Here is a 21,456-nt window from a genome sequence, read left to right as displayed (position 1 = left end):
CTGTTCAGGGTAACCCAATCCCTCCCAGGTAGAGAGGGGCCAGGGGAGCACCTGTGGGGTTGCTGTGAGGATTATTCTCAGCAGTTGGCAGATAGTTGATCTGATTTACTCTGAGTTGGACTTCAGCTATTCATGTCCTATGGAGTTGACCTCAATTATCTGGGATGAATTTGACTTTGTTAGTCCTGCAAAAGTGGACAGGGTTCTTGGGGTTGTTAGTACAACCATTTTTGTGTTAGATCCATGCCCCTCCTGGCTGGACAACACCTCCAGGGAGGGGCGTGCAGTTGGACCCATGCAATTGAATGCACACCCTTGAATCATGGGGTGGTTTCACCATCTAGAAGACGTTGTGGCCTGCCTCTTCCTCATTAGTGGATTCAATAGAATTGGACAATTTTTGTCCTGTCCCCAACCTTTTTAGGGAAGGTTGTCAAGAAGGTGGTTGACTTGCAGCTCCTAAGGGTTCTCGAGGAAACAATATCTGTATCCCTTTCAGTCTAGATTCAGGCTGGGACATAGTACCAAAAACAGCATTGGTTGTGTTTGTTGATGATCTTTGGAGGGGTCTGTGCATCCATACTGGCTCTCCTCAATTTCTCAATGGCTTTTGATACCATCAACCATGGTATTAATCTGGACCAGCACAGGGGGTTGGGAGTGGGAAGCACGGTGTTGTGTTTTTTCTCCTTCCTCTGGGGCTAGTTCAGTTGGTGTTCAGAGGGGAGCAGTCTAGTGCTAGACCTCTAGCTATGTGTGGTGCCTCAGGCCTCTACCCTCTTCCTAATTTTGTTTAACATTTATATGAAGCAACTGGGGGAGGTCATTCATCAGCACAGGGTACAGTATCATCAGTATTGTATATCTCTGTCAAGGTTCTGTCCCAGTGTTTGGAGAATGTGGGGGCCTGCATGGGAAAAAACAGGCTTCAGCTCAACATTAGCAAGATGGTTGTTGGTTTTGGGCTCCCTTGATCTTTGGCTCTGGGAGAGGTTGTATTTCCCTGCTCAGATCCAGTGTACAATTTGGGGGTTCTCCTGGACAGATAGCTCTGGTCAAGAAGCAGATTGTAGCTGTGTCCAGGAGGACTTTTGCACAGCTTAATATTGTGCACTAATTGTGCTTGTTTCTGGATAGGAAGGAACTGCTTGTTGTCATTTATGCCTCCCGGTTGGACTACGGCAATGTGCTTTACATGGGCTACCCTTGAAGACCATCTGGAAGCTGCAGTTGGTACAGTATGCAGTGCTACAGGTAGCTATCACACCTCAATACAGGTAGATCTCGACTTACAACCATTCGATCAGTGAGCATTTGAAGTTACGACTATGTTGAATGAATGGTGGTTATGACCAGTCCTTGGAGTTCTGACCATCCCAGCCCCCCTGCAGTCACGTGATTGTGATCTGGGTGCTTGGCAACCCGTTCACACTTACAACCAGTTGCCAAGCACCTGCAATCATGTGATCGCCATTTGCAACCTTCCCTGCTGGCTTCCCCAGAAATTCAGTGGGGAAACTGACAGGGAAGGTTGCAAGTTGCTGGGGTAAGTCTCCCACACCCACACACCCTTCCCCAGCCCCTCTGAGCTCATACTCGCCATTCACGCACCCCCACACACCCTCCCTGATCCTCACCGTACCTCCGTTGCACCCTCCCCAACCTTGTGGTGCTTTTTGTTTATCTTTGTGCACCTTCCTTGACTGCCTCACACCCTCACGCACCCTCCTCAACCCACACCTCTTGCACACCCCCTCGCACCTTCTCTCACACCTTCACACAACCCCCCCACACTGCGCTGTGCTTCTCACACACCCTTGATCCTCTCCTGCACCCCTGTGCACACCCTTGCTCCCTCCCCCACCCGACAGCAGCCACTTACCTGCCTGTGGGCCTGGGACTTGTAACTTTCTGCCTGTTTCCCTACTTGACTTTGGTTGTGGGAAACCGGCAGGAAGTTGCTTTGCTTAATGACTGTGGAATTCAGTTAACGATGGCAACAGGACTGCAGGGATTGCCATTGCTAAGCGATGCAGTCGCGCTTTATGACTTGATGGAATTTCTGGTTCCAATTGTTGTCGTAAGTTGAGGACCACCTGTATACCTATGTAATATCACTATGTACTGGCTCTCACTAGGCTTCCAGTTGCTGTTCAAGGAGCTGGTCATTACTTATAAAGTCCTACTTGGAATAGGACTGGTTTTCTGTGGGACCACTTTTCTCTGATTATTTCTGCCTACTCCACATATCGTTATTGGACAGGCATGCTTTTGGTCCCTTCTTTGAAGCAAATCATCTAATGTACCTTTTTCATTGCAGCGCCTGCCTTCTGGAATGTTCTTCCAAGATGTGGTTGGCCCTGTTGACATTAAAAAACTTGGTATTTTCCCTAAACGTTGGGGCCATGATGATAGTGTGTATTGCATATAAAGGGTTCTCACTATTGTTGTAATTTAATTGAACTTCAGCTTTTGTTTTATATTGATATATGCTGCTCAGAGTTACATTTATGTAAGTTGGGTGGCAATATACATTTCTTAAATAAGTAAATATTGGTAATTGAACACCACTAAGGAGGTAAGTCATTCACCCTAAAATAAATAGATTAAGAAACACTCAGGGGGTGGGTAAAATTCTTTCCATTCTTAAAAATTTCCATTCTTTGGGACTGTAACTATATAAAGGCAGTGGTAGTACAAGGTTTATATGAGCTCCCAGAAAAGAAATGGAAATAAAAAATGCAGCAATAGAATTCTTTTTAATTAAAGAAAGGCATGGGTCATTTTGATGGGTTTGTCAGTAATTACCTTCTGTAATATTATGACCTGAATACTAATAATCTCCTAGAAAGAGTTGGAGAGATTAAATAGCTGAATAGAAATTAAATGTATTCCTTTTAGAAAGAAACACAGATTCATATGTATCTCAGAAGATGGTCTACTGGAACATGTAATGGAAGCAGCTTCTGATAGGCTTTTTACAGACTTTCTATCTTTTTTCTGAGAGAACTTAAATTATTTAGAGCAGTTTTTCATTAGCATGGAGAAAGGCTTGTGGCCCTCCAGATGTTGTCAGTCTGCAATGCTCAGTAGTCCCATACAACATGACTAGTGGTGAGCAATCGTGAGAACTGTAGTTTCAGCTATATCTGAACAACCATACATTAGCAAATGAAACAAAGCACATGAAGAAGTATTGGGAGTTGTGAGGAGATGACAGAGCAGACAGAAAAGGGGGACAGTTGAAGTGTGTTTAATCTAGATTTGACTTTTGCAAATTCTGTTCCTCTAGCTTTAATAGCAAGATAACACGCAGAAATGTAGCAGATGAGCTTGTTTCCTGATAAAATTGTCAGAAAGCTTCATCTGCTGAATCTCAGACTGAAGTTAAAGGCACACAAATGGCCAATTAAGTTGACAAATCTATTCATTTTTCCAAGAAACAAGGTTCTTCTTTATTTGTCAGTGTTAAAAACAAAACAAACAAGGTTGGAAAAAAAGTGATAGGAGGAAAAATCTCACAATTGGTTTACTGCATTAACAATGTTATCATAAACATGTCTTCTCAGAAGTATATACCATTGAGTTCAATTATTTATTCCTATATAAATTCATATAGAATTGTTGCCTAGATCTACATTCATATATATGTTTACACTGTAAATAATACTTGTGTTCAAATTTAAAGATAAATATTGTGTGGTTCCATGATTGTAAACTGCAACTTTTAAAACATAAAATTGCTGCAAATATAGACTGTATTGATAGGGATAAAATTGCTATGTGAAAGTGCTTTGTTTATGGATTAGGATGGGGGGAAGGCTACTTACTTGTAAGTTTTATATACTGATTTTCAGTGCCTGCCAAATTCTCTGCTCTACTCTACCCTTAAAAAGAGTGCTCCAAAGGCATTCTTAGGAAATAGAAATAGTAACCCAGTGCTTTGCTTAGCAGTGTTTTGCTTGTTGAGAAAACAAAGGTAAGCTTGAAGATGTCAGGGCCCAGATGGATACATCATTTTATTGGAAACTGAGCAAGCCAGTGAACCTGTTAGCTCAGAAACTGAGGAATTAAGACCCACCATAGAAAGAATGGATGCTAAGATCCTGATTTACAGCTGGCCTATTTATTTTCTGCCAGAGCCTAGTAAGTGTGTGAAAGATTTGTGATTTTAATTTACCTATGCTGCATATATGTGTGTTTGTTTTCATGTCTGTTTTTAGCACCATGTGTGTTTCTCTGAACATTATTAGTTTAACTTCTGTGGTATGGTTTTGTGGTGTGTTTCCTAACAGAAGCATGGGGGGGGGGGGATGAAAAAAGTCAAGATGTTCTCTTGTGGCTGTGCAAACAAAGCCCCATCCTTTTAAACTTGTGTCACATGTAAAAAATAGAAGAGAATATATGTAGCTCAGGGTTGAACTGTGGAGTCCTTGGGGATCTGTGCCGAAGATGTTACCTAGCCGGGTAACAAAACGTTTGCAAGAAAACAACCAAGCTCAGAGAACCGCAAGGACGCCACGTTTTTTTAAAAAAAGTGGGACTTCAATCACGTGGTCATGGCCATTATCTTGACTTCTTTGAACCACCTCCCCTCCCCCCAGTAGATGCCCTTATTGTTAATCCAGAATTCCAGATGCGCCCACTGGATTCAAAAGGTTGGGGACACTGCACAATATAAAGAAACTTATGAACATACTTTTTTTTAAGCCCTTCAACAATATTTTGCCACGTTGTCTTAAACTATAGAACCTTGAACTAAAGAAATTCTGTGGTGGATGAGATTAAAGGACTATGTTGTCCATCTACCATATCACCTTTAGTTGATAAGAAGCATTCCTCATTACTGCAGCTCTCCCCAAAATCATGTTTCAGAGTAAAATCCATCTGATTGTCTTAGGACCATCATGTAGAAGCATCCACTTGTCAGAACCTCCTCTTTTTTTTAAAATTAACAAAATAAAATAAAAAAGCATACTAAAGAACAACCTCCCCAAACAGAAAAGTAAAATTCCAACGCATCATTAGGAGTATATAGAATAGAAACACAAACATCCATATGCAATATTTCTGTTCAAAACACATTTATATAAAGTAATAAATTAAGAATAATTATTTTAATCTAGTTTAAAGAAAGGGAGACAAAATATGAGTAAAACAATCTTCTTCTAAATGACACTTCAAGATCCTTTGCTGCTGTGTTAATTTTCAGCCAGTTCTATTTCCCACACTTATAATATCACTGAGCCAAAGAAAGACATACCTTAGTTTTCCAATGTTTTCCATAGTAAATCTGGCCTAACAACACAACTAACAACACAAATTGAATTAATTTCTTGTGTTGCATTTTTAAATATGTCCTGGGAAAAAAATGGATAAAGCTACACAAGAATTAATTCCCAAAGACTGTAGTTTAAGTATTCCAGTTTCTTCAAAAACTTTCAGCCAGAATAAGGAATGAAAAGGGCACTGCCAGCAGAGATAGTGATATATATTTATAACCCTTTCAGAACAATCTGGAAAGAAGCTGATTACTATAAAAACATGTTGAGGTGTAGGACTTCTATGGATTATTTTTATAGTTGTTCTTCATGATTTGTCACAACAGAGTCAATGTGAATTTTAAAGCATAAAGAATTCCAAATGATTCATCGTATTGAAATCCCTCTTCCTATATTTTAAAAAGATTTTAAAGTTATTGTATTTGCTATAAGAGTTTTACATAATTTTGAAGAGGTTATTTGATATTAAATTAAATTCTTTCTTATTGGAAAGATGTTTCAGCTTTTTTTTTTTTTTGTATAGATGTCAAAGCAGCATCCAACTGATTATTCACAACATCTGAAATAATCACATGAGAGAAGAGGCTGAGTTTTTGCCTTCTGTGCACTGGGGATATTGCAGCTGGTCCTTCAGATGACAGCATACAGTGGCTTTATTTGAGTGAACCCTGAGGCAGTTTATGGCATGGAAGAGTTCACCTAGTGATAGATGATAGATTATGATAGGTTCTATGATAGATTATGATATAGAACTGGAGGCCCAAACATAATTTCTCCTAAGAATACCAAGAACTAAAAAAACAAAACCCTCTCTTAAATCTTGTTCTAAAGAAGGAAACTAAAGACCAAGTAATAATTGTTCCAGCCATAGGATATTAGCTAGGTTTTTCAAATAGGTTATATAATTGTCTCCCTGGCTTAGTTTCCTGCAGATATTCAGCTGAGGTCAACTTTGATAACACGTGGCAATCATGGTATACAAGGATCTAGAAGATAAATCCAAATAAATTTGTGTACATCTCTGGCCTCTTAGATTTCAAACTGATTGTGCTCAAGTTGGTTTTCTGCTATATGCACTGAAAAATTGTCCTAATCACCTCATTGCTTTCAATTTCTCAAACACCAGTTGTCCAACACAATTCTACAGTTAGATCAAGTGTGTCTCGAAGCAAATATTCCAAGTAATTATTGTACTCCGGAGATCCCAGTTGGAAACAGGATCTTCAAAGAAGACTACGTGATAATTCCCTAAGAATTTCAGAAATCTATGTGATCTGTCAGTGTCTAGGGACAGATTGAAGAAATTATCTCAGAGTTGGGAGGAAAGCACAGTGATGGTGGGTGGGTGGGTGGGGGTGTAAGGATGAGTCTGTCACTGCACATCAAAGAGGCTATTGTAAACCTAGAAAACACATCTCTCAGATGCCTGAGCAAACAGGCAAGAGAATCCATAATGGCTTCAAGTGCAAGCACATACACAGGTGATAGAATTCATTGACTGTATACCTGCAGCAAGTGGTGGTGCGGGGAGGGGGGATGCCTGGACATGCACAGCAATTTTCTCCCAGCCCAACCCTTAAGGGATTAAAACTTTTGTGCCAAGACAGAAGGAATGAGATAGCTGGGAGATATGAAAAGAACCAGATCACATGGGAAAAGAAAAGAGGAAGGACACCTGGGAGGGAGGGAGAGATTGCTGGAAGATGTAGATAAAAATGGAAACTGAAAACAGAGACATAGTTTTGGTGAACTAATTTTCAGGAGAAGCAGGGGGCTGAGCAGTGCATAGGCAGGAGGATGTATCAGGAGCCATGCAAAACTTCAGAGAGCAGAGCAAAGATCAGCTTGGGGGGAGGAGGCAAGAATTAGAGGTGGATGTAATGGACTCTCTGGGATCCTTAGTAAGAGCAATTAATTTCAGCAAGAGTGTGGAAGAATATCCTTCCTGTCACCTGTGCTTTGTTAAGACCCCACCCACCTAGTAAGGAGGAATGGACCCTTTAAAAAGGCATCTCAGATACCTCCTGAGAATGGACACTTTTGGAAGAGAGGAGAGGACAGCAGTCCTGGGTCTGGAATCCATAAGTGAGGAGGAAGGTAAGAGCATGAAGGATTCAACCTAAAGAATTAGGAAAAATAATATACATAGGAGGGTGGAGGGGATAGATTATTAGTACTGTAAAGCATTACTCTAAGTATAAAGAAAAATTTAGAAAATAAGATTGAATCTATATGCTACTAAAACTCTCCTGTCTATACTGGGCAAAACTGTGTCATAGGGGAACGCTTTTTGAACCAAGGTACCTCAAATGGGCTAACTTACAGAATGAGTCCAAATTCTGGGATCCATGACTCCTGTGGGATTGAAATTTGGAAAATTTGTGGCTGCTTCAGCACTACACTGCAGCAGTCAGCCCAGGTCACGTGATCATCATGGGGACATTCTTGACCTCTCCCACTTCCCTCTGTCCCCTATGCCCAACTGGCTGGCAGCAAGGCCTGACAAGTGAGTGGAAATTGGCTGCTTTGGAACCAAGGCAGAAATCTGAAATCTCTTAATGGCAGTTGGCGGTGGGGGAAGGATGAGGGAGCAGCTCAAATGCCTGCTGGCAGGGCAGGGCAAGGTAGGGCTGGCTGGGGGGTGCCAGTGGTCAATGGGTCAGCCCTCTTCCCCCCTCAAGGGAGGGGCCCTTGGTGACATGCTGGAATGGGGAGCGGGGGTGCAGTTTTCCTCACAGACAGTGGCTCCCTTGGTTCCACCTCCCCCCAGCAAAGTGGCAGGCCAAGGAGGGGGAGGAGGGAGCTTCACCAGGGAGGAGAAGGAAGGAAGTGAGTGAGAGGGAGGAAGGAAGGGAAGGAAGGGAGAGGGAGGTAGGGAAGGAAGGAAAGAAGAGGGAGGGAAGGGAGGAAGGTGGAAGTGAAGGAAGGGAGAGGGAGGGAGGGAAGAAGAGGGAGGAAGGGAGGAAGGAAGATTTCTGATGCTCCCTGCCAGCTTCCCACAAGCAAAGTCAATGGGAAGCCGGCAGCAAGTCATAAGTCGATCATACTCCCACTGGTTTTTTGACTTATCATTCTGTTTCTCTGTTTGGGTAAAGAAATAGCTCTGAAACGATGACCCAATGGGTCACGGGTTGTCTAGTTATACAATAAAAGACGTGCAAAAATATAGGACTGAAAAATGGGAACAGATTGTAACGGAAGAGTTTAGTTTATAGTATAATGACTCAAAAAAAGTAATACAGGAATAAGGAATAAGTGAAGCTTGTTTTATATCAATTTCTTATTGTAATAAACATTTTGTAAAGGTGGGTTCCCTTGTATTCTGTGGGAGTCTGTACCTTCCATTAACCTACAATAAGGAACATTAGTATTCTAGGATCAATGTTTTCCAAATGTATTGTGGCTTCACAATTATGAGATAAGATTAAATGTAAAGAGGGATGTAAATATAATGAATAAGATAGTTAACATTTTAAAAGTCTTACTATCTGGGATTGGCTTAGGCTGTGAACTCTTCAAACGCAGGGAAGGCCGGAAGCGTGTCCGGTCATTGAAGCTCCAGCTCTTTTGCACTTTTGTTGGGCTGCCCTCTGCAGTAATATCCGTACTTGGTGATCTTCTGTCCCCAACTGAGGCTTGTCTGTTTTTGATACTCTGTCCTCTTGGGCTAGCCATCCGCACCCGTTCTTTAAAGCTCAGCTTTTGACTGTGGAGGCAGAACATGCGTTTTTATTTCACTCACATTGATTTATGTATCATGCTACATAGATGAAGATACTGCATGTCAACTGCATGTCTTTGGATGCATATATGAATGTATTCCCTGTGTTGAACTCCCTCCCCATTTCCCTCTTCAGTAAGAAAATATTTGTACTGATCAGTTCTCAATACAGAAATAAGTAGAAAAACTGTTCAAGAAACACTGAAATCCCCATACCTGGAAAAGTTCACCAAGCTGCAGTATTAAGACCAAATACACAGTAATATTAATACTGATATCAACACCAATGCATATTCCAGACATGATAAAAAGAATTAAAGGAAAAGGAAAATAAGTACCCCCCCCTTGATAGTGGCTCCCATCCTAGACTGTGGAATGGGTCTGCCTTGACACTAAAGCCTTGATGTGAGATGGGCAGCTGTATAAATTTGATAGATAGATATAGATAGAAAAATACAGGACCACAGAAGTAAGTGCATTTCTTATAGACTGAATCACTTTCTTTATATGATACTGTAGCTGTAGTGATTTCATTGCTGTAGTGTAATGATATTGTTACGCCAACTACTGAGAAAAAAAATTCCTACATTATGATGAGAGTAAACCAAAATCAAATATAAAATTTTATCAAATCTAAACTTAGCAAAGTTTCAACTGTAAACTTTGGGCAGCTCTAACTATGTTTTTTAAGTTGTACAGCATAGGCTGTGCTTGTTAAGCTGCACTACATTGGAATCATAGTTTTCAAGTGCCATCATTTTTGCATGCAGTTTATTAAAGTTAGACAAGCAAGATTAAGATGATTATTCATGCACGCTTCCAAACATGACATTTTTCAACAGTCCACAGACATTAGCAAACACTACATTTCAGGTTACTTGTTACCTAAAACTCTACACATACACAGACGTATATTACTTAACAGAATTTAGAGCAACTAACAGAATATTCAGTAAGTCTATCAGCAGAATGATTGATTCACAGGAATGTAATATTACACTCGGGGAAAGGGATTTTTTATTTGCAACTAATTGGCTATAGAACCAAATAACAGACACAGATTAGAAAATTAGTTTTTAGCAGATCAAAGTTGCCTTTTAGCAAAGTTGCTAAAGAGATTAGCTTGTTTGTGGATGCTTCTGTCTGATTTGTACAAAAGACATATTGTGAGCTGTGTGGCAAATCTGTACATTTTTAGGTATACTACAACTACTAATTGTTAATAACAGAATATGAATGGTATTCTGTTACGCCCTATGTTGACTAGCATTATAGGGCTGTGCAGCACTTTGAAGATCTTTTCCTAGGACTCTACGTATAACAGCAGCTGCTATCCTGGAAAAATTGTTACTTGTAAGAAATTGCTGACTGGTGCTCTGTGCAATTGCATAACACCCCAAAATGAAGGGGCGTATAGCTTAATATACTTAGAAGTATGTCATTTTTGAGTTAAATGAGAATCACTTTTTAGTCAGTGTTCTCTCAATGACTTATAGAGATTACAAATTAGACTGAGTTATGTTGGGATTTGTACATTAAGCTTTGCAATAGATATAATTTCAAAGGAAAACAGGAAAAAAAAAGATGCTATTTAAGCAACAAGTGGAAAAAAACGTGAAATCTGTCCCAATTTTATTTGTTCCTGGGATGATTACAGACTGTTTCTGAAGAAGCAAATTATTTGGGCCATTAAGGTACAGATGGAAAAGATTATCCACCTGTTGCTATAGCTGCTAATCGAGTTGAGGCCTTGTCTGTTCTGTTTAGTCATGGTTCTTGCATCTTCGTGCAACATGACAATAAAAAGAGGAAATGGAAATGGATTCTACAACCACCAAAAGCCTTTAAAAATACATTCTCAGTGCCTAGCTGCTTAACCAGGTGCAATCTAAAAAGAAAATGTTTGTGGCATGATGGGAAACAAAAAGAAATTATGAGACAGTGATTATGACATTTGTAGGTAATAAGAAAAATGTGTACATGCGGTTTAGTATGTTTTATTACAAATACAAGCGGAACAGGCAGGAGACCAAATGCAGTGAATCAAGCACATGCCAGACAATTTCTAAAATCATAGTTTAAAAACTGTGGTAAAACAATTAGAAAATTGTGCATTTTTTTTATTGTGGCATTCAAGAGAGTACCTGTTCCAGAATTGTCTTACTCTTCTCAACCATAGAAAGTGTACTATTTTTTAAACAATCACGAGGAAGGCCTTCAACCTTAATATCTGTTATTTGCAATGTAATTATTATTCCATAGACATTTAATCAAGGATACCCCCGTTACTTTTCAGAATTAATGTATTTGTTAAAAGGCAAATCCTAAAGGTTCCCCCCCACCCCAAGAGAAATTCACATGCCGCATTAGACTACTCTGGTTGGCATAGAGGCCATTCCAGATTCAGAGAACATTTCTCATTAGCACTAACCAGAATTTGACAACCATGAACAATGGTTTCAAATTCCAGTTAGTGTTAACTGGAAATGTCAGTTGCTCTGGGTTCAGATGGAATATTTAACCACAGGAAAGCCACTGTCTGTGGTTAAGGAGTCATACGGAATGAGAGTAGGGAGATTTAATGTGCCATGGGAACCAGCTTCAGATCCTATTTGCTTTACATTTACATCTATTGATTATCAAAATTCATAAGAAAAATTGGGAGGGGCAGAGTTACATACTTCTGAACAACAAAGTCAGTGTGAAGCTAATGAACATTATTGTGAGTGCTATATTGAATTGCTTTCACTGCATAGCTCAACATTATTCAGCAAAAATTAGGACCCTGGAATTCTGGGACTAAGAATCAGATTGGTTCTTTGGAATGATAAAACTTACCATGTTGCAGTCTATGGATTAAATACTATGTAATACAGCTTTTATGTATAATGTTTAAAAGATTGTATGGTTTGGTTTCTCAGATTACTGAAATTGTTTTACTTAAAAATAAAGATGTTGAATGATAATAGATAATATATATCTTTATTTATTTGCTGGTATGGTTATAAACATTAATTCAAGGTAATTATCCGTCCAAAATTTTATACATGTTTAGGAAACAGCAACATGTTTTGCTGCTGCTGCTGCTTGTTTTTTCCCCAGAAAATACACCCCCAGGCCTCCCAAGTGAGCATGAGGAGAGAGACTACACTGAGATCAGCTTGTGAATTGACTATTAGTTCTGATCTCACCCAATTCATGAAGTATAGATCTTGACAGAATCCTGTGTGAAAGAGCATCAGCTGAGGCAGATCCTGTATCCAGATCTGTTGAACCAACTGCAAGAGTAGACTGCTTTTTCTTCATAAGTTCGTAAGTTTACACCGTGGTGAGAAAACATCTCTTCCCTTCCTTTCCTAATCTTAACTTTTCTCACTGAACAGAAACTATAGGAAGCAGATTCGTATAAATTATAACTACAGTTTCTCAATTTTGTTAGGATAGAAATACCATGACTGTATCATATTGAAGGGGAATTTATTATGCCCATGTTCTGCTGTAATATCTGGGATGACTTTAAGGGATGGCAAGTGTTCCAATAAAAGATTCTTTGCAATCTGATTAGATTCCAGTCACTGTTTATATTAAGGTTGTATAGCAATGGACTAAATCCCTGCTCTTCTAATAATGGTCTTTGGCACTTATTCAGTTTCCCAAACTAATTTTTCCTGGAGCTGGCCTTTCAGGTTAGCACTGAATTTGTGTAGTGGAAACTGAGAATGCATGATGGAATTAAATTGCCTCTTATCCCTTATTTTTGTATCTGGACTCATTATGATGGACATATCCCTAACTCCTTGTCCAGATATTCCAAAAATGGCCAATTCCAGGTAGGGCTGTATGTTGTTGCTGTAGCATGAAATCTAGAAAAGAAAAAGCAAGCAGGCAGGCAAGTATATGTTGCTCATTACAGAACTGAGTCTCTTTATTGCCTTGGGTATTCCAGCATTTTAACATTCCCAATTCTCCAGTCTTTGCTTTGCTACTTAGTTCTGCTGACTCCTAAGCATGTCTTTTGTCAGTCTGGGCAGGCTTTTGCTTCAGGAATTTCTGGAAACTTTCAGATCTTAAGTGGGCTTAGGTTGCTGGTTTACTGTCCAGGCAAGAACTGTCTAGTTCTTGTTATTCTGGTTTCCTGAAGCTTTGCCTAGAACTGTAATTCATTTCATCCTGGACTCCTGTGTGAATCATGGAATCCTGTCTACTTGAAATCATTTAACTGGAACCACACCTGTTGAAGACCATTTCCCCCTTAGTTCAATTCTACATTGCCTTTCCCCAGTTTTAGGTGCTTGGAAATACTTGGCAAAGATGTAGGTCTTCATCCTGGCTGGACAAGATAAACTTTATTTAGTGGGACTTTCCCAAGAGATCTGTTGGATTCTCTTTTCTAGACTTTGCTTTTATACTGAATAAGACAAAATCACTTGAATCTGTTCCCAGGTAGATACCAGCTTTGGTACAGGTCTGGTGGAGATGCCTGGCGCACAGTCTTGTCCTATATCTGCAACAGTTTGAACCTGTTGGGCCTGGGGAAGTGGACATGGTCTTTATGACTGTGAGCTCGGCCACCTGCTCCTTAGATCCAGGTCCCTCCTGGCTGGCTAAGGCCACCCGGGAGGGGACATGTGGCTGGGTTCCAGTGGTGGTTAATTCATCCTTGGGAGAGGGGGTGGTTCCTATGTCTCTTAAGGTGTTGGTTTGCCCCCTTCTCAAGCCATCGCTGATTCCCACCATACTGGACAGTTTTCATCCAGTACCCAACCTCCCTTTTTGGGGGAAGGTTGTGGAGAAGGTGGTCACACAACAGCTTCAGCGGACCCTGGATGAAGCAGATTATCTGGACCTCTTTCGGTCAGGATTCAGAACCAGATATGGGATGGAAATGGCATTGGTCATGCTTTTAGATGATCTCTGGTGGGAGCAGGATGGGGGTAGCGCATCCATCCTGGCTCTACTTGACTTCTCAGTGGCTTTTGATACCATCAACCATGGTGTCCTTCTGGATTGGGTTCAGGGGTTGGGAGGGTGCAGTACAGTATTGTGCTGGTTCTCTTCCTCCCTCAGGGGCTGATTCCAGTCAGTGTTGATTGGGAGAGACCCTGCTCTTGGCCCCTACTATGTGGGGTGCCGCAGGGTTTGGTACTCTCTCTGCTCCTGTTTAACATCTACATGAAACCTCTGGGGGAGATCATGCATCGCCGTGGGGTGAGGTATCATCAGTATGTTAATGATACCCAATTATATCTTTCCACTCCTGGCAAATTAAGCGATGCTGTAGATGTCCTTTCTCAGTGCTTGGAAGCTGTAAAGGTCTGGATGGGGAACAACAGGCTTCAACTGAACCCTGGCAAGACTGAGTGGCTCTGGGCCTTCTGGATTTGGGACTTCACCATTTTTGGTACTAGGTAGGGTGGCACTGCCCCAGACAGACCCAGCTCGCAATCTGGAGGTCCTTCTGGACTCATGACTCCTGCTTGTTGGGTACCAGTTGTGCCCATTCCTGGTTTGTTCACAGTAACACATGCCCTAGTTACCTCCTGTATGGACTATTGTAATGCGTTCTCCATGGGGCTGCCCTTGAAGAGTATCTGGAAGCTTCAACTGGTGCAAAATGCAGCAGCACGGGCAGGTATGTTTTCCCCCAAGAGGACACGTTACATCTCTGCTTCGTGAGCTGCATTGGTTGCCAGTTTGCTTTGGGGTCCAATTCAAGGTGCTGTTTTTGACCTTTAAAGCCCTACATGGTATGTGGCCAGGTTACCTGAGGGACCACCTCTTCCCAATTACATCTACCTATCCCATCTGGTCTGGCAGGAGAGGAATGCTATGGGTCCTAGCTACGAAAATGTTCTATCTGAAGGGACTGTCAGCCTTACCAGGTAAACTAGACAGGAAACATGATCAGATAAGCTAATTCTACTTTATTGTAAAGCTACATTAACAGAATTTTGCAAGTCTGAAAGTACAATTCTTCTGCCTTTCCCTTTACAGCCTGAGAAACTAGGGAGGGTCCCTTCTGAGCCTCTTGCCCTGTCTATTATGCAATGGTGGGCTATGCTATCTCTTATCTCACCATTCCTTAGGCAGTATCTCTTTGCCCCATCTCCCAAGGTCTTTCCCACCTATCATTATAGTGACCTAGGAGGCAAGCCTTTTCTGCCATGGCACCTGCCCTTTGGAACATTACCTCTCCCAAGGTGAGGTTAGCCCCAACCCTTATTGCCTTCTGGAAAGCCCTTAAAACATTTTTTTCAACAGGCCTGGGGATTCCCTGGTGGCCGCATTATGTGTGACATTTTCCCACTTGTGGTTTTGTTTTATCTATTTTTACTGTTTTAATTGTTTTAAATTGTTTTTGTAGTAGGTTTTAATAGTAGGTTTTATTGTACGCCGCCCAGAGTCACTTTGTGTGAGATGAGTGGCCATATGAATTTGACAAATAACAGGCTTCTCTTTGTTGGTGAGATGAATAGCCATGTAGACTCACTGGCCAACAGGGAACTTTCTGACTCTACTCTACCCATTCCCTTCCACACAGTGTGAGAATCACACAAGGCTAAAAAGAACCATTTTAGATTTAACTGCAACATGGGACCTATTATTTTCTCTTATTTATGCCAAGATTATAGAAATAAAGGTTAGAACTATGATAGTTATTAATACTTGCATTTGTTTAGATCACAGAACTAAATACTTACTAATAGCAATACTAGTTTGTTTTCCATGATAAATTCTTTACAGTCAAAGAATATATTGCCCATGCTATTCTTTATACAGAAAAGCATATCTAAACTAGGAATGTGGCCCTAGATTGGTTGCAAAATAACAAATTAGAATTCATTTGAACTTGTTGGTTGAACATAAACTCAGATTTAAGATCTGCTGCAAACTTCTAGAAAACTAGAAGATTTGGTAGGTTTGGATATTTCCCTGATTTTAGCTTTAATTTATTAGAATATAACAACTCAAAAATTACTATCTTCTAAAACTATCTTTATTGGTTTTCCTTTTGAAAATCTTGTTTTAGACCAAGGTTTCCCAATCTTGTACCCTCCACTTTGTTAAAATTCCAACTCTGAGAATTCTGAGCGAGTGCTGTGATTGGGAGGAAAAATTCTTGGAGTACAGCCTCAATGAACATTGAGACCATAGGTTGGAGAATGCTATTTTAATAATTACTTTTGGATTTTACATTTTTCTGATTTTTCTCTCTACAACTTCAGTACACTAGAGGTCACTGTGATACCATTGCAAGGCTACTAAGGGAGGACTCTTGAGTAAATGTTGTTTGGAACCACTGCCTCCTGGTAAAATTTCAGCCGTTGCAATCACTTGTTAAGATTTTGAAGAAATCGAACAAGCTATATTTTACTTCCTCATCTTTAAAGAAAGTCAAGGATCATTTTGATTTGCTACTAACGTATCAGGGAAAAAAATAATGTAACAGTTTTTTGGCAGGGACCAAGAGTTTTTTTCCCCTCAGAGGATTCATAAACTTAACAGTTTTTTTGGTAAATGAGACCTGCTGATTTCCAGCTGGGCCAAATCACTCTTTTAACAACCAGCCTGTATACTGGAGTTGGCCTCCCACAGCCCAGACAAGGTAGACCAAACCTGTATAATGTTACTAAATTACTTCAGAGTGTTGTTCTCCTAGCAGCCAGTATGGAAACATGAAAAACATTGAAACATAATGTTGGTTGCCTTCTTTACTCAGGAAAAAATATGGATCCTTTTTTCCACATCACAATTATTCCTAAACCAAGGCACACAGAACCACTGCAGTTTATCCAACTGCATGGATTATAATTTTTCTGCCACAGAAAATTATAAAAGGCAAAAGGGTCCCCCCCCCCATATTTTGGTACAAAATTGCAGGCAGCAAGCAACAGGTAAAACTATAAGCAGCTGTGGCAGCAGAGGATGGGGGAAACCCAGCCCAAATTATGAAATAACTCTTCAAGGAGCAAAAAAGCACCAAGAAGGGAAATAAATTCTTCATGCACCTGATGTTAGTTGGCATTCCCATTATCATGTGAGTAGACAGGATGCTGGATACCTATGTTTCCGAGAGGTGTACATCCTGAAGAGCTTCTGTTTATTACTATAAAGCTTACTAGGAGTGAGGGGAAATAGAGGATCATATTACTAAGCATATCAGGTGATGAAAGGAGTTAGGTTTTCCATGTAAGCCAAACTAGACCGCTATTGTTTTTCTTTTCAATCAACAAACTATGAATAAGGTTATTATTAAATTTACAGTTTTTTATGTTAAACAAGTCAGAACTATGAATACTAAAACATTACCTTCAAAAGCCATTAAATATTTATATTTCCTGAATGTATGACTACTGGAATGTGGGAATTTTGTAAATACTTGTTCAGCATAAAGACCAACCTTCCTAACAAACAACATTCATTTCTCTATTGACAGTTCTGAGGAATGTGTAACCTATTTACGCTTTTAGCATAAACCTTACATGGGATATGAATCTTTTTCAGAATATATAGACATTTTAATTTGCTCAAAATCTGTAATCAGGTATTCTACTCTATATAAGAGATAAACAATATACCCCCCAAATAGATGGAATATTTAGAGATATGCACTATTTTATTAGAAAAGGAAATGCTTTTTATAGTCATAGTCATAAATACACAACATGCAGTAAAATGGGAGAATACCCTAAAATCTTATTAGAAAATCTAGATGCATTTTAGATAAGCCAGTAATGTTAATACTGATAGCTTATTGAAACATTATACTCATCTTTTGAAAATGGTTACTCATGTGACAAGTTGTTTTGTTATTGGGGCTTATAATAAGGCTGTGTCCACATGTTCTGTTATTATCCTTTAAAAAAAATTAATTTATATATTGATACCAGTAGAGTACATTTGAAATGCTAATAGATGATGCCACTGCAATACTGTAGCAAGCCAACAGTTTTAGTCTTGGAAGATGACCATTAAAATTCCTGTTATGTCATTATATCCACTATATGGCTGCTGGTGGCAGGGAATTGTTAATTCAGATCATCCTGCACAGGACTGTTATGAATTAAGTGAGAAAACAACTATATATCTGCATAATGAAATTAACTACATAAAACATGAATACGACATACCAGGGAATACCCGCTAAACAGAGTGGTAAACCTGAATTTTGGTCATGTTGACCTTCACCTAAAATAATAAAAGTCAATTTATTTTGTTGAAACTGGTTTATTTAATGAATATGTGTGTGTGTTTGTACAATATAGATTTGAAGAAAATTCAAGTTATGAAGTTGCTGCCCAGAAATGGAATGCCAATTGGAAAAAAAAGGGAAGAAACAAAAAAGTTTAAACATTTGAAAGATCATAAATACCAATATGAACAATTAATGAAAGTCTTGTTAGTAAGTTCAACTTTGAAAGATACTTTATTTGTTATGAGTTACTGGCAGTATTTCTCTTACACACAGGCAATTAAATTTCCTGGGAACCAGTGCAGCGATAGTTTTTTTATTGACAGTGTTGGAACAATCAACCGACCACACACAATCAATACTATCTTTGAACTAATATATTTAATGCTGCTATGAGACATCCTAGCCAACTTTAGACTTGTACACCCAACCTTACAGGTAGTCTTTGACTTAACAACAACAATCCCTGCAGTCCCAGTTGCTGTTGTTAACTGAATCTCACAGCCATTAGGTGAGGCAACTTCCTGCGAGCCTCCCAAAACCAGTGGGGAAGCCGAGTGGGGGAGGTGCGAGGGGATGCGCGAGAGGCACCACGCAGGTCAGGGAGGGTGTGTGAGGGTGTGCAAGAGGCGCTGTAAGGGTTGCGGAGGGTGCATGAGGGTGTGAGGGGGGTGCATGAGAAGCACCACGTGTGTTGGGGAGGGTGCAAAGGGGTGTGCGAGAAGTGCCACATGGGTCAGGGAGGGTGTGAGGGGATGTGCGAAAGGTACCACGTGGGTCCGGAAGGGTGCACGAGGGTGCAGAGAGGCATCATGTGGGTCCGGGAGGGTTGGGGAGAGTGAGTGAGGGAGGTGAGAGGCTCACATGGGTTGGGAAAGGTGCACAAGGGTGTGTGAGAGGTGCTGCATGGGTGGAGGAGGATAGGAGAGGATGTGTGAGAGTGTACAGTTGGGTTGGGAAGGGTGTGTGGGAGTGTGCTAGTGGCTGGTGCAGTGCAAGTGCAGAAGGGCTGGGAAAGGATGCATGGGTGGTGGAGACTTACCCTAACAATCTGCAACCTTCCCTGTCAGCAGGGAAGGTTGCAAATGGTGATCACGTGATTGCAGGGCACTTGGCAACTGGTCGTAAGCGCAAACAGGTTGCCAGGCATCCAGCTTGCAATCACATGACCACAGGGGTGCTGGGACAGCTGGAACTCTGAGGACCAGTCGTAACCACCATTCGTTCAGTGCCATTGTAACTTTGAACAGTTGCTGAACAAATGGTCGTAGGTTGAGGACTATGTGTATTTGTATTTTAGAAGGAAAAGAATAACTGATATTAGGAGACACAAAAAGAGAAAGAGATTAACAAATACCTAGAATGCCTATTTGAGTATAAATTTTAGGAGAGAAGTCTCAGGAGGCCAGGAGGGGTGAGTATTGTGTAGGAATGGTAATTCAGTCTGGCTAAGTGCTTCTATCATACTATATACATTTTTGGAGTAGAGTGGGACAGAAGCAGTGACTTGTGCCTTACATATTTTTAAAAGAACAAGGCCAATTCATAGAAATAACTTCTATTCCTGGCTATTCATTATGGTTATTAAAAGGAAAAGTATTTATCAGAAGGAAACATAACAAAGAGGATGGTTATCAACTTTACAGTCTGCTTATAATCTTCCGGAGATACTTGTCCAATCATGCTGAAAACAGTATGATGGTCTAAATGGAATTTCCATGATCTGCTGCTGCTGCCACCAAGCCACCAAGATACTTTGGCTTACAGTTCCCATATTGCACCAGCAGCAGCATCAAAACTTAGGAGATACCTGGTTGGAGAAGGACTAAATGCAAGTGAATGCAGCTAAGTACCCTCTAAATGTTTAGTAACTCTCATTTGTTCCAGCCAGCATGATTAATGATATGGACTGGTAGGAAATATAACAAAGATCATCTGGAAGGCATCAGGTTGCTTAGTGCTCATGTAATCAGTTGTATAGGAAGACTGAATCAAATCAGAAATGTTCCTATAGTTTAGCTGCTTGATCTGTATAATAAATGGATCTGTCAGATCTTGGTCATTTGTTTGAACCTGATGACTGCATTCTCTTATGCAACTGAGGAGAACAGCAGCATTTTCATCTGCTGATAGCCCCCTTCCCTGCATGACTCTGCAAGGTGGCAAGTTTCAAGTGTCTGACTAGTAGGGCAGGCAAAATATTATACTTCTCTTTCTTTAGATAATGACAGAAGTGTATGTGCAGAAGAGACTGGTAAATGAAATAGATCAAAATAAGGATGAAAAGCAATGTAGCTACCCAATATATATATACATGTTCATTCATCCTTCAGCTTTAGATGGTTTCATCCAGACTTAGCATTTATTTACTTTATAATTTTATTTTAGGAACTTAAAGAGGTATATATAATACTTTTCCTTTCAAGTTTTTATCCTCACTACAGTTTATCTGGTTAGTTAAGCTGAGAGATAGTAACCATTCCAAAATCATCCTGTATGCTTTCTAGCTGAACTGGGATTTAAATGTGAGTATCCCCCATCCTGGTTCAACATTGTAATCCTTACTGTATATTGGCTTTTAGTCATTCTTACAACAGACCAGATATACCGGTAGGACATATGATAGAGAAGACTAACATTAAACCTGCTGATTGCAAAGGCAGATTGCTATGAGCAGATCCTTTCTCTGGATGTAGCCCATATTATTTTTAATGGATCAAAAATATTACTTAAGTAAATCATACATTGACTCTATTTTCAAAGTTCTTTTGTAAACGTAGAGCAAAAATATTTGCTAAATTCAGACAAAATATTCTGATTAATTTAAAATCTTCTCAATATCTCAACAGATATGGAAAGATATTTAAACATTAATTATCTAACAAGCCAGGGCTGCATTCTACAGGAAACTCTCGTTTTCATTCTTAAATGAAGAGCTTTCTGTCTTTTACACTGAGTAACATCCTGTCTGCTTCAGAATAATGATCTAACTAGGACAAGTTATTCCTCCCTTTCTTATAATTGGATTCAAGCACAACCTTTAATTGTTTTGCACTGTAATAATTTATTTTCACTCCCATAGAGGTATAAAATTTCCCAAATAACATTTCAGTTTTTAAACGATATGCATAAAAACACTACAAACCTGCTTGATGCTTCCCCTTGTTCTTTCCTTCATGAGTCAGAGAATAGGAGAGAGAAGGTTTTGGGGAGGAAAAAAATTTGTTATGCTGGCAGTACCCATCATGATGTGGTTACAA

The 21,456-nt window shown here is 40.0% G+C and overlaps 1 protein-coding gene across 1 annotated transcript in view; it reads right to left on the bottom strand.

Moving 5' to 3' along the window:
• KCNQ5 (potassium voltage-gated channel subfamily Q member 5) overlaps positions 1 to 21,456 on the bottom strand; it is a 352,113-nt gene that overhangs the window by 16,961 nt on the left and 313,696 nt on the right. The window contains exons 9-11 of the mRNA XM_088150699.1: positions 21,342 to 21,368; positions 8,795 to 8,988; positions 2,379 to 2,390 (exon numbers count right to left, since the gene is read on the bottom strand). Of these exons, the coding sequence (XP_088006825.1) occupies positions 2,379 to 2,390; positions 8,795 to 8,988; positions 21,342 to 21,368 (233 nt within the window). The remainder of the gene's footprint in view (positions 1 to 2,378; positions 2,391 to 8,794; positions 8,989 to 21,341; positions 21,369 to 21,456) is intronic.

Source organism: Python bivittatus, unplaced genomic scaffold (genome assembly GCF_059951505.1).
Source record: "Python bivittatus isolate LINGU-HERP-01145 unplaced genomic scaffold, Pbiv_v1 ctg000020_np1212, whole genome shotgun sequence".
NCBI classification, from domain to species: domain Eukaryota; kingdom Metazoa; phylum Chordata; class Lepidosauria; order Squamata; family Pythonidae; genus Python; species Python bivittatus.
The sequence above is the reverse complement of the archived record's forward strand: the minus strand, read 5'-3'. Positions and strand labels throughout refer to the sequence as shown.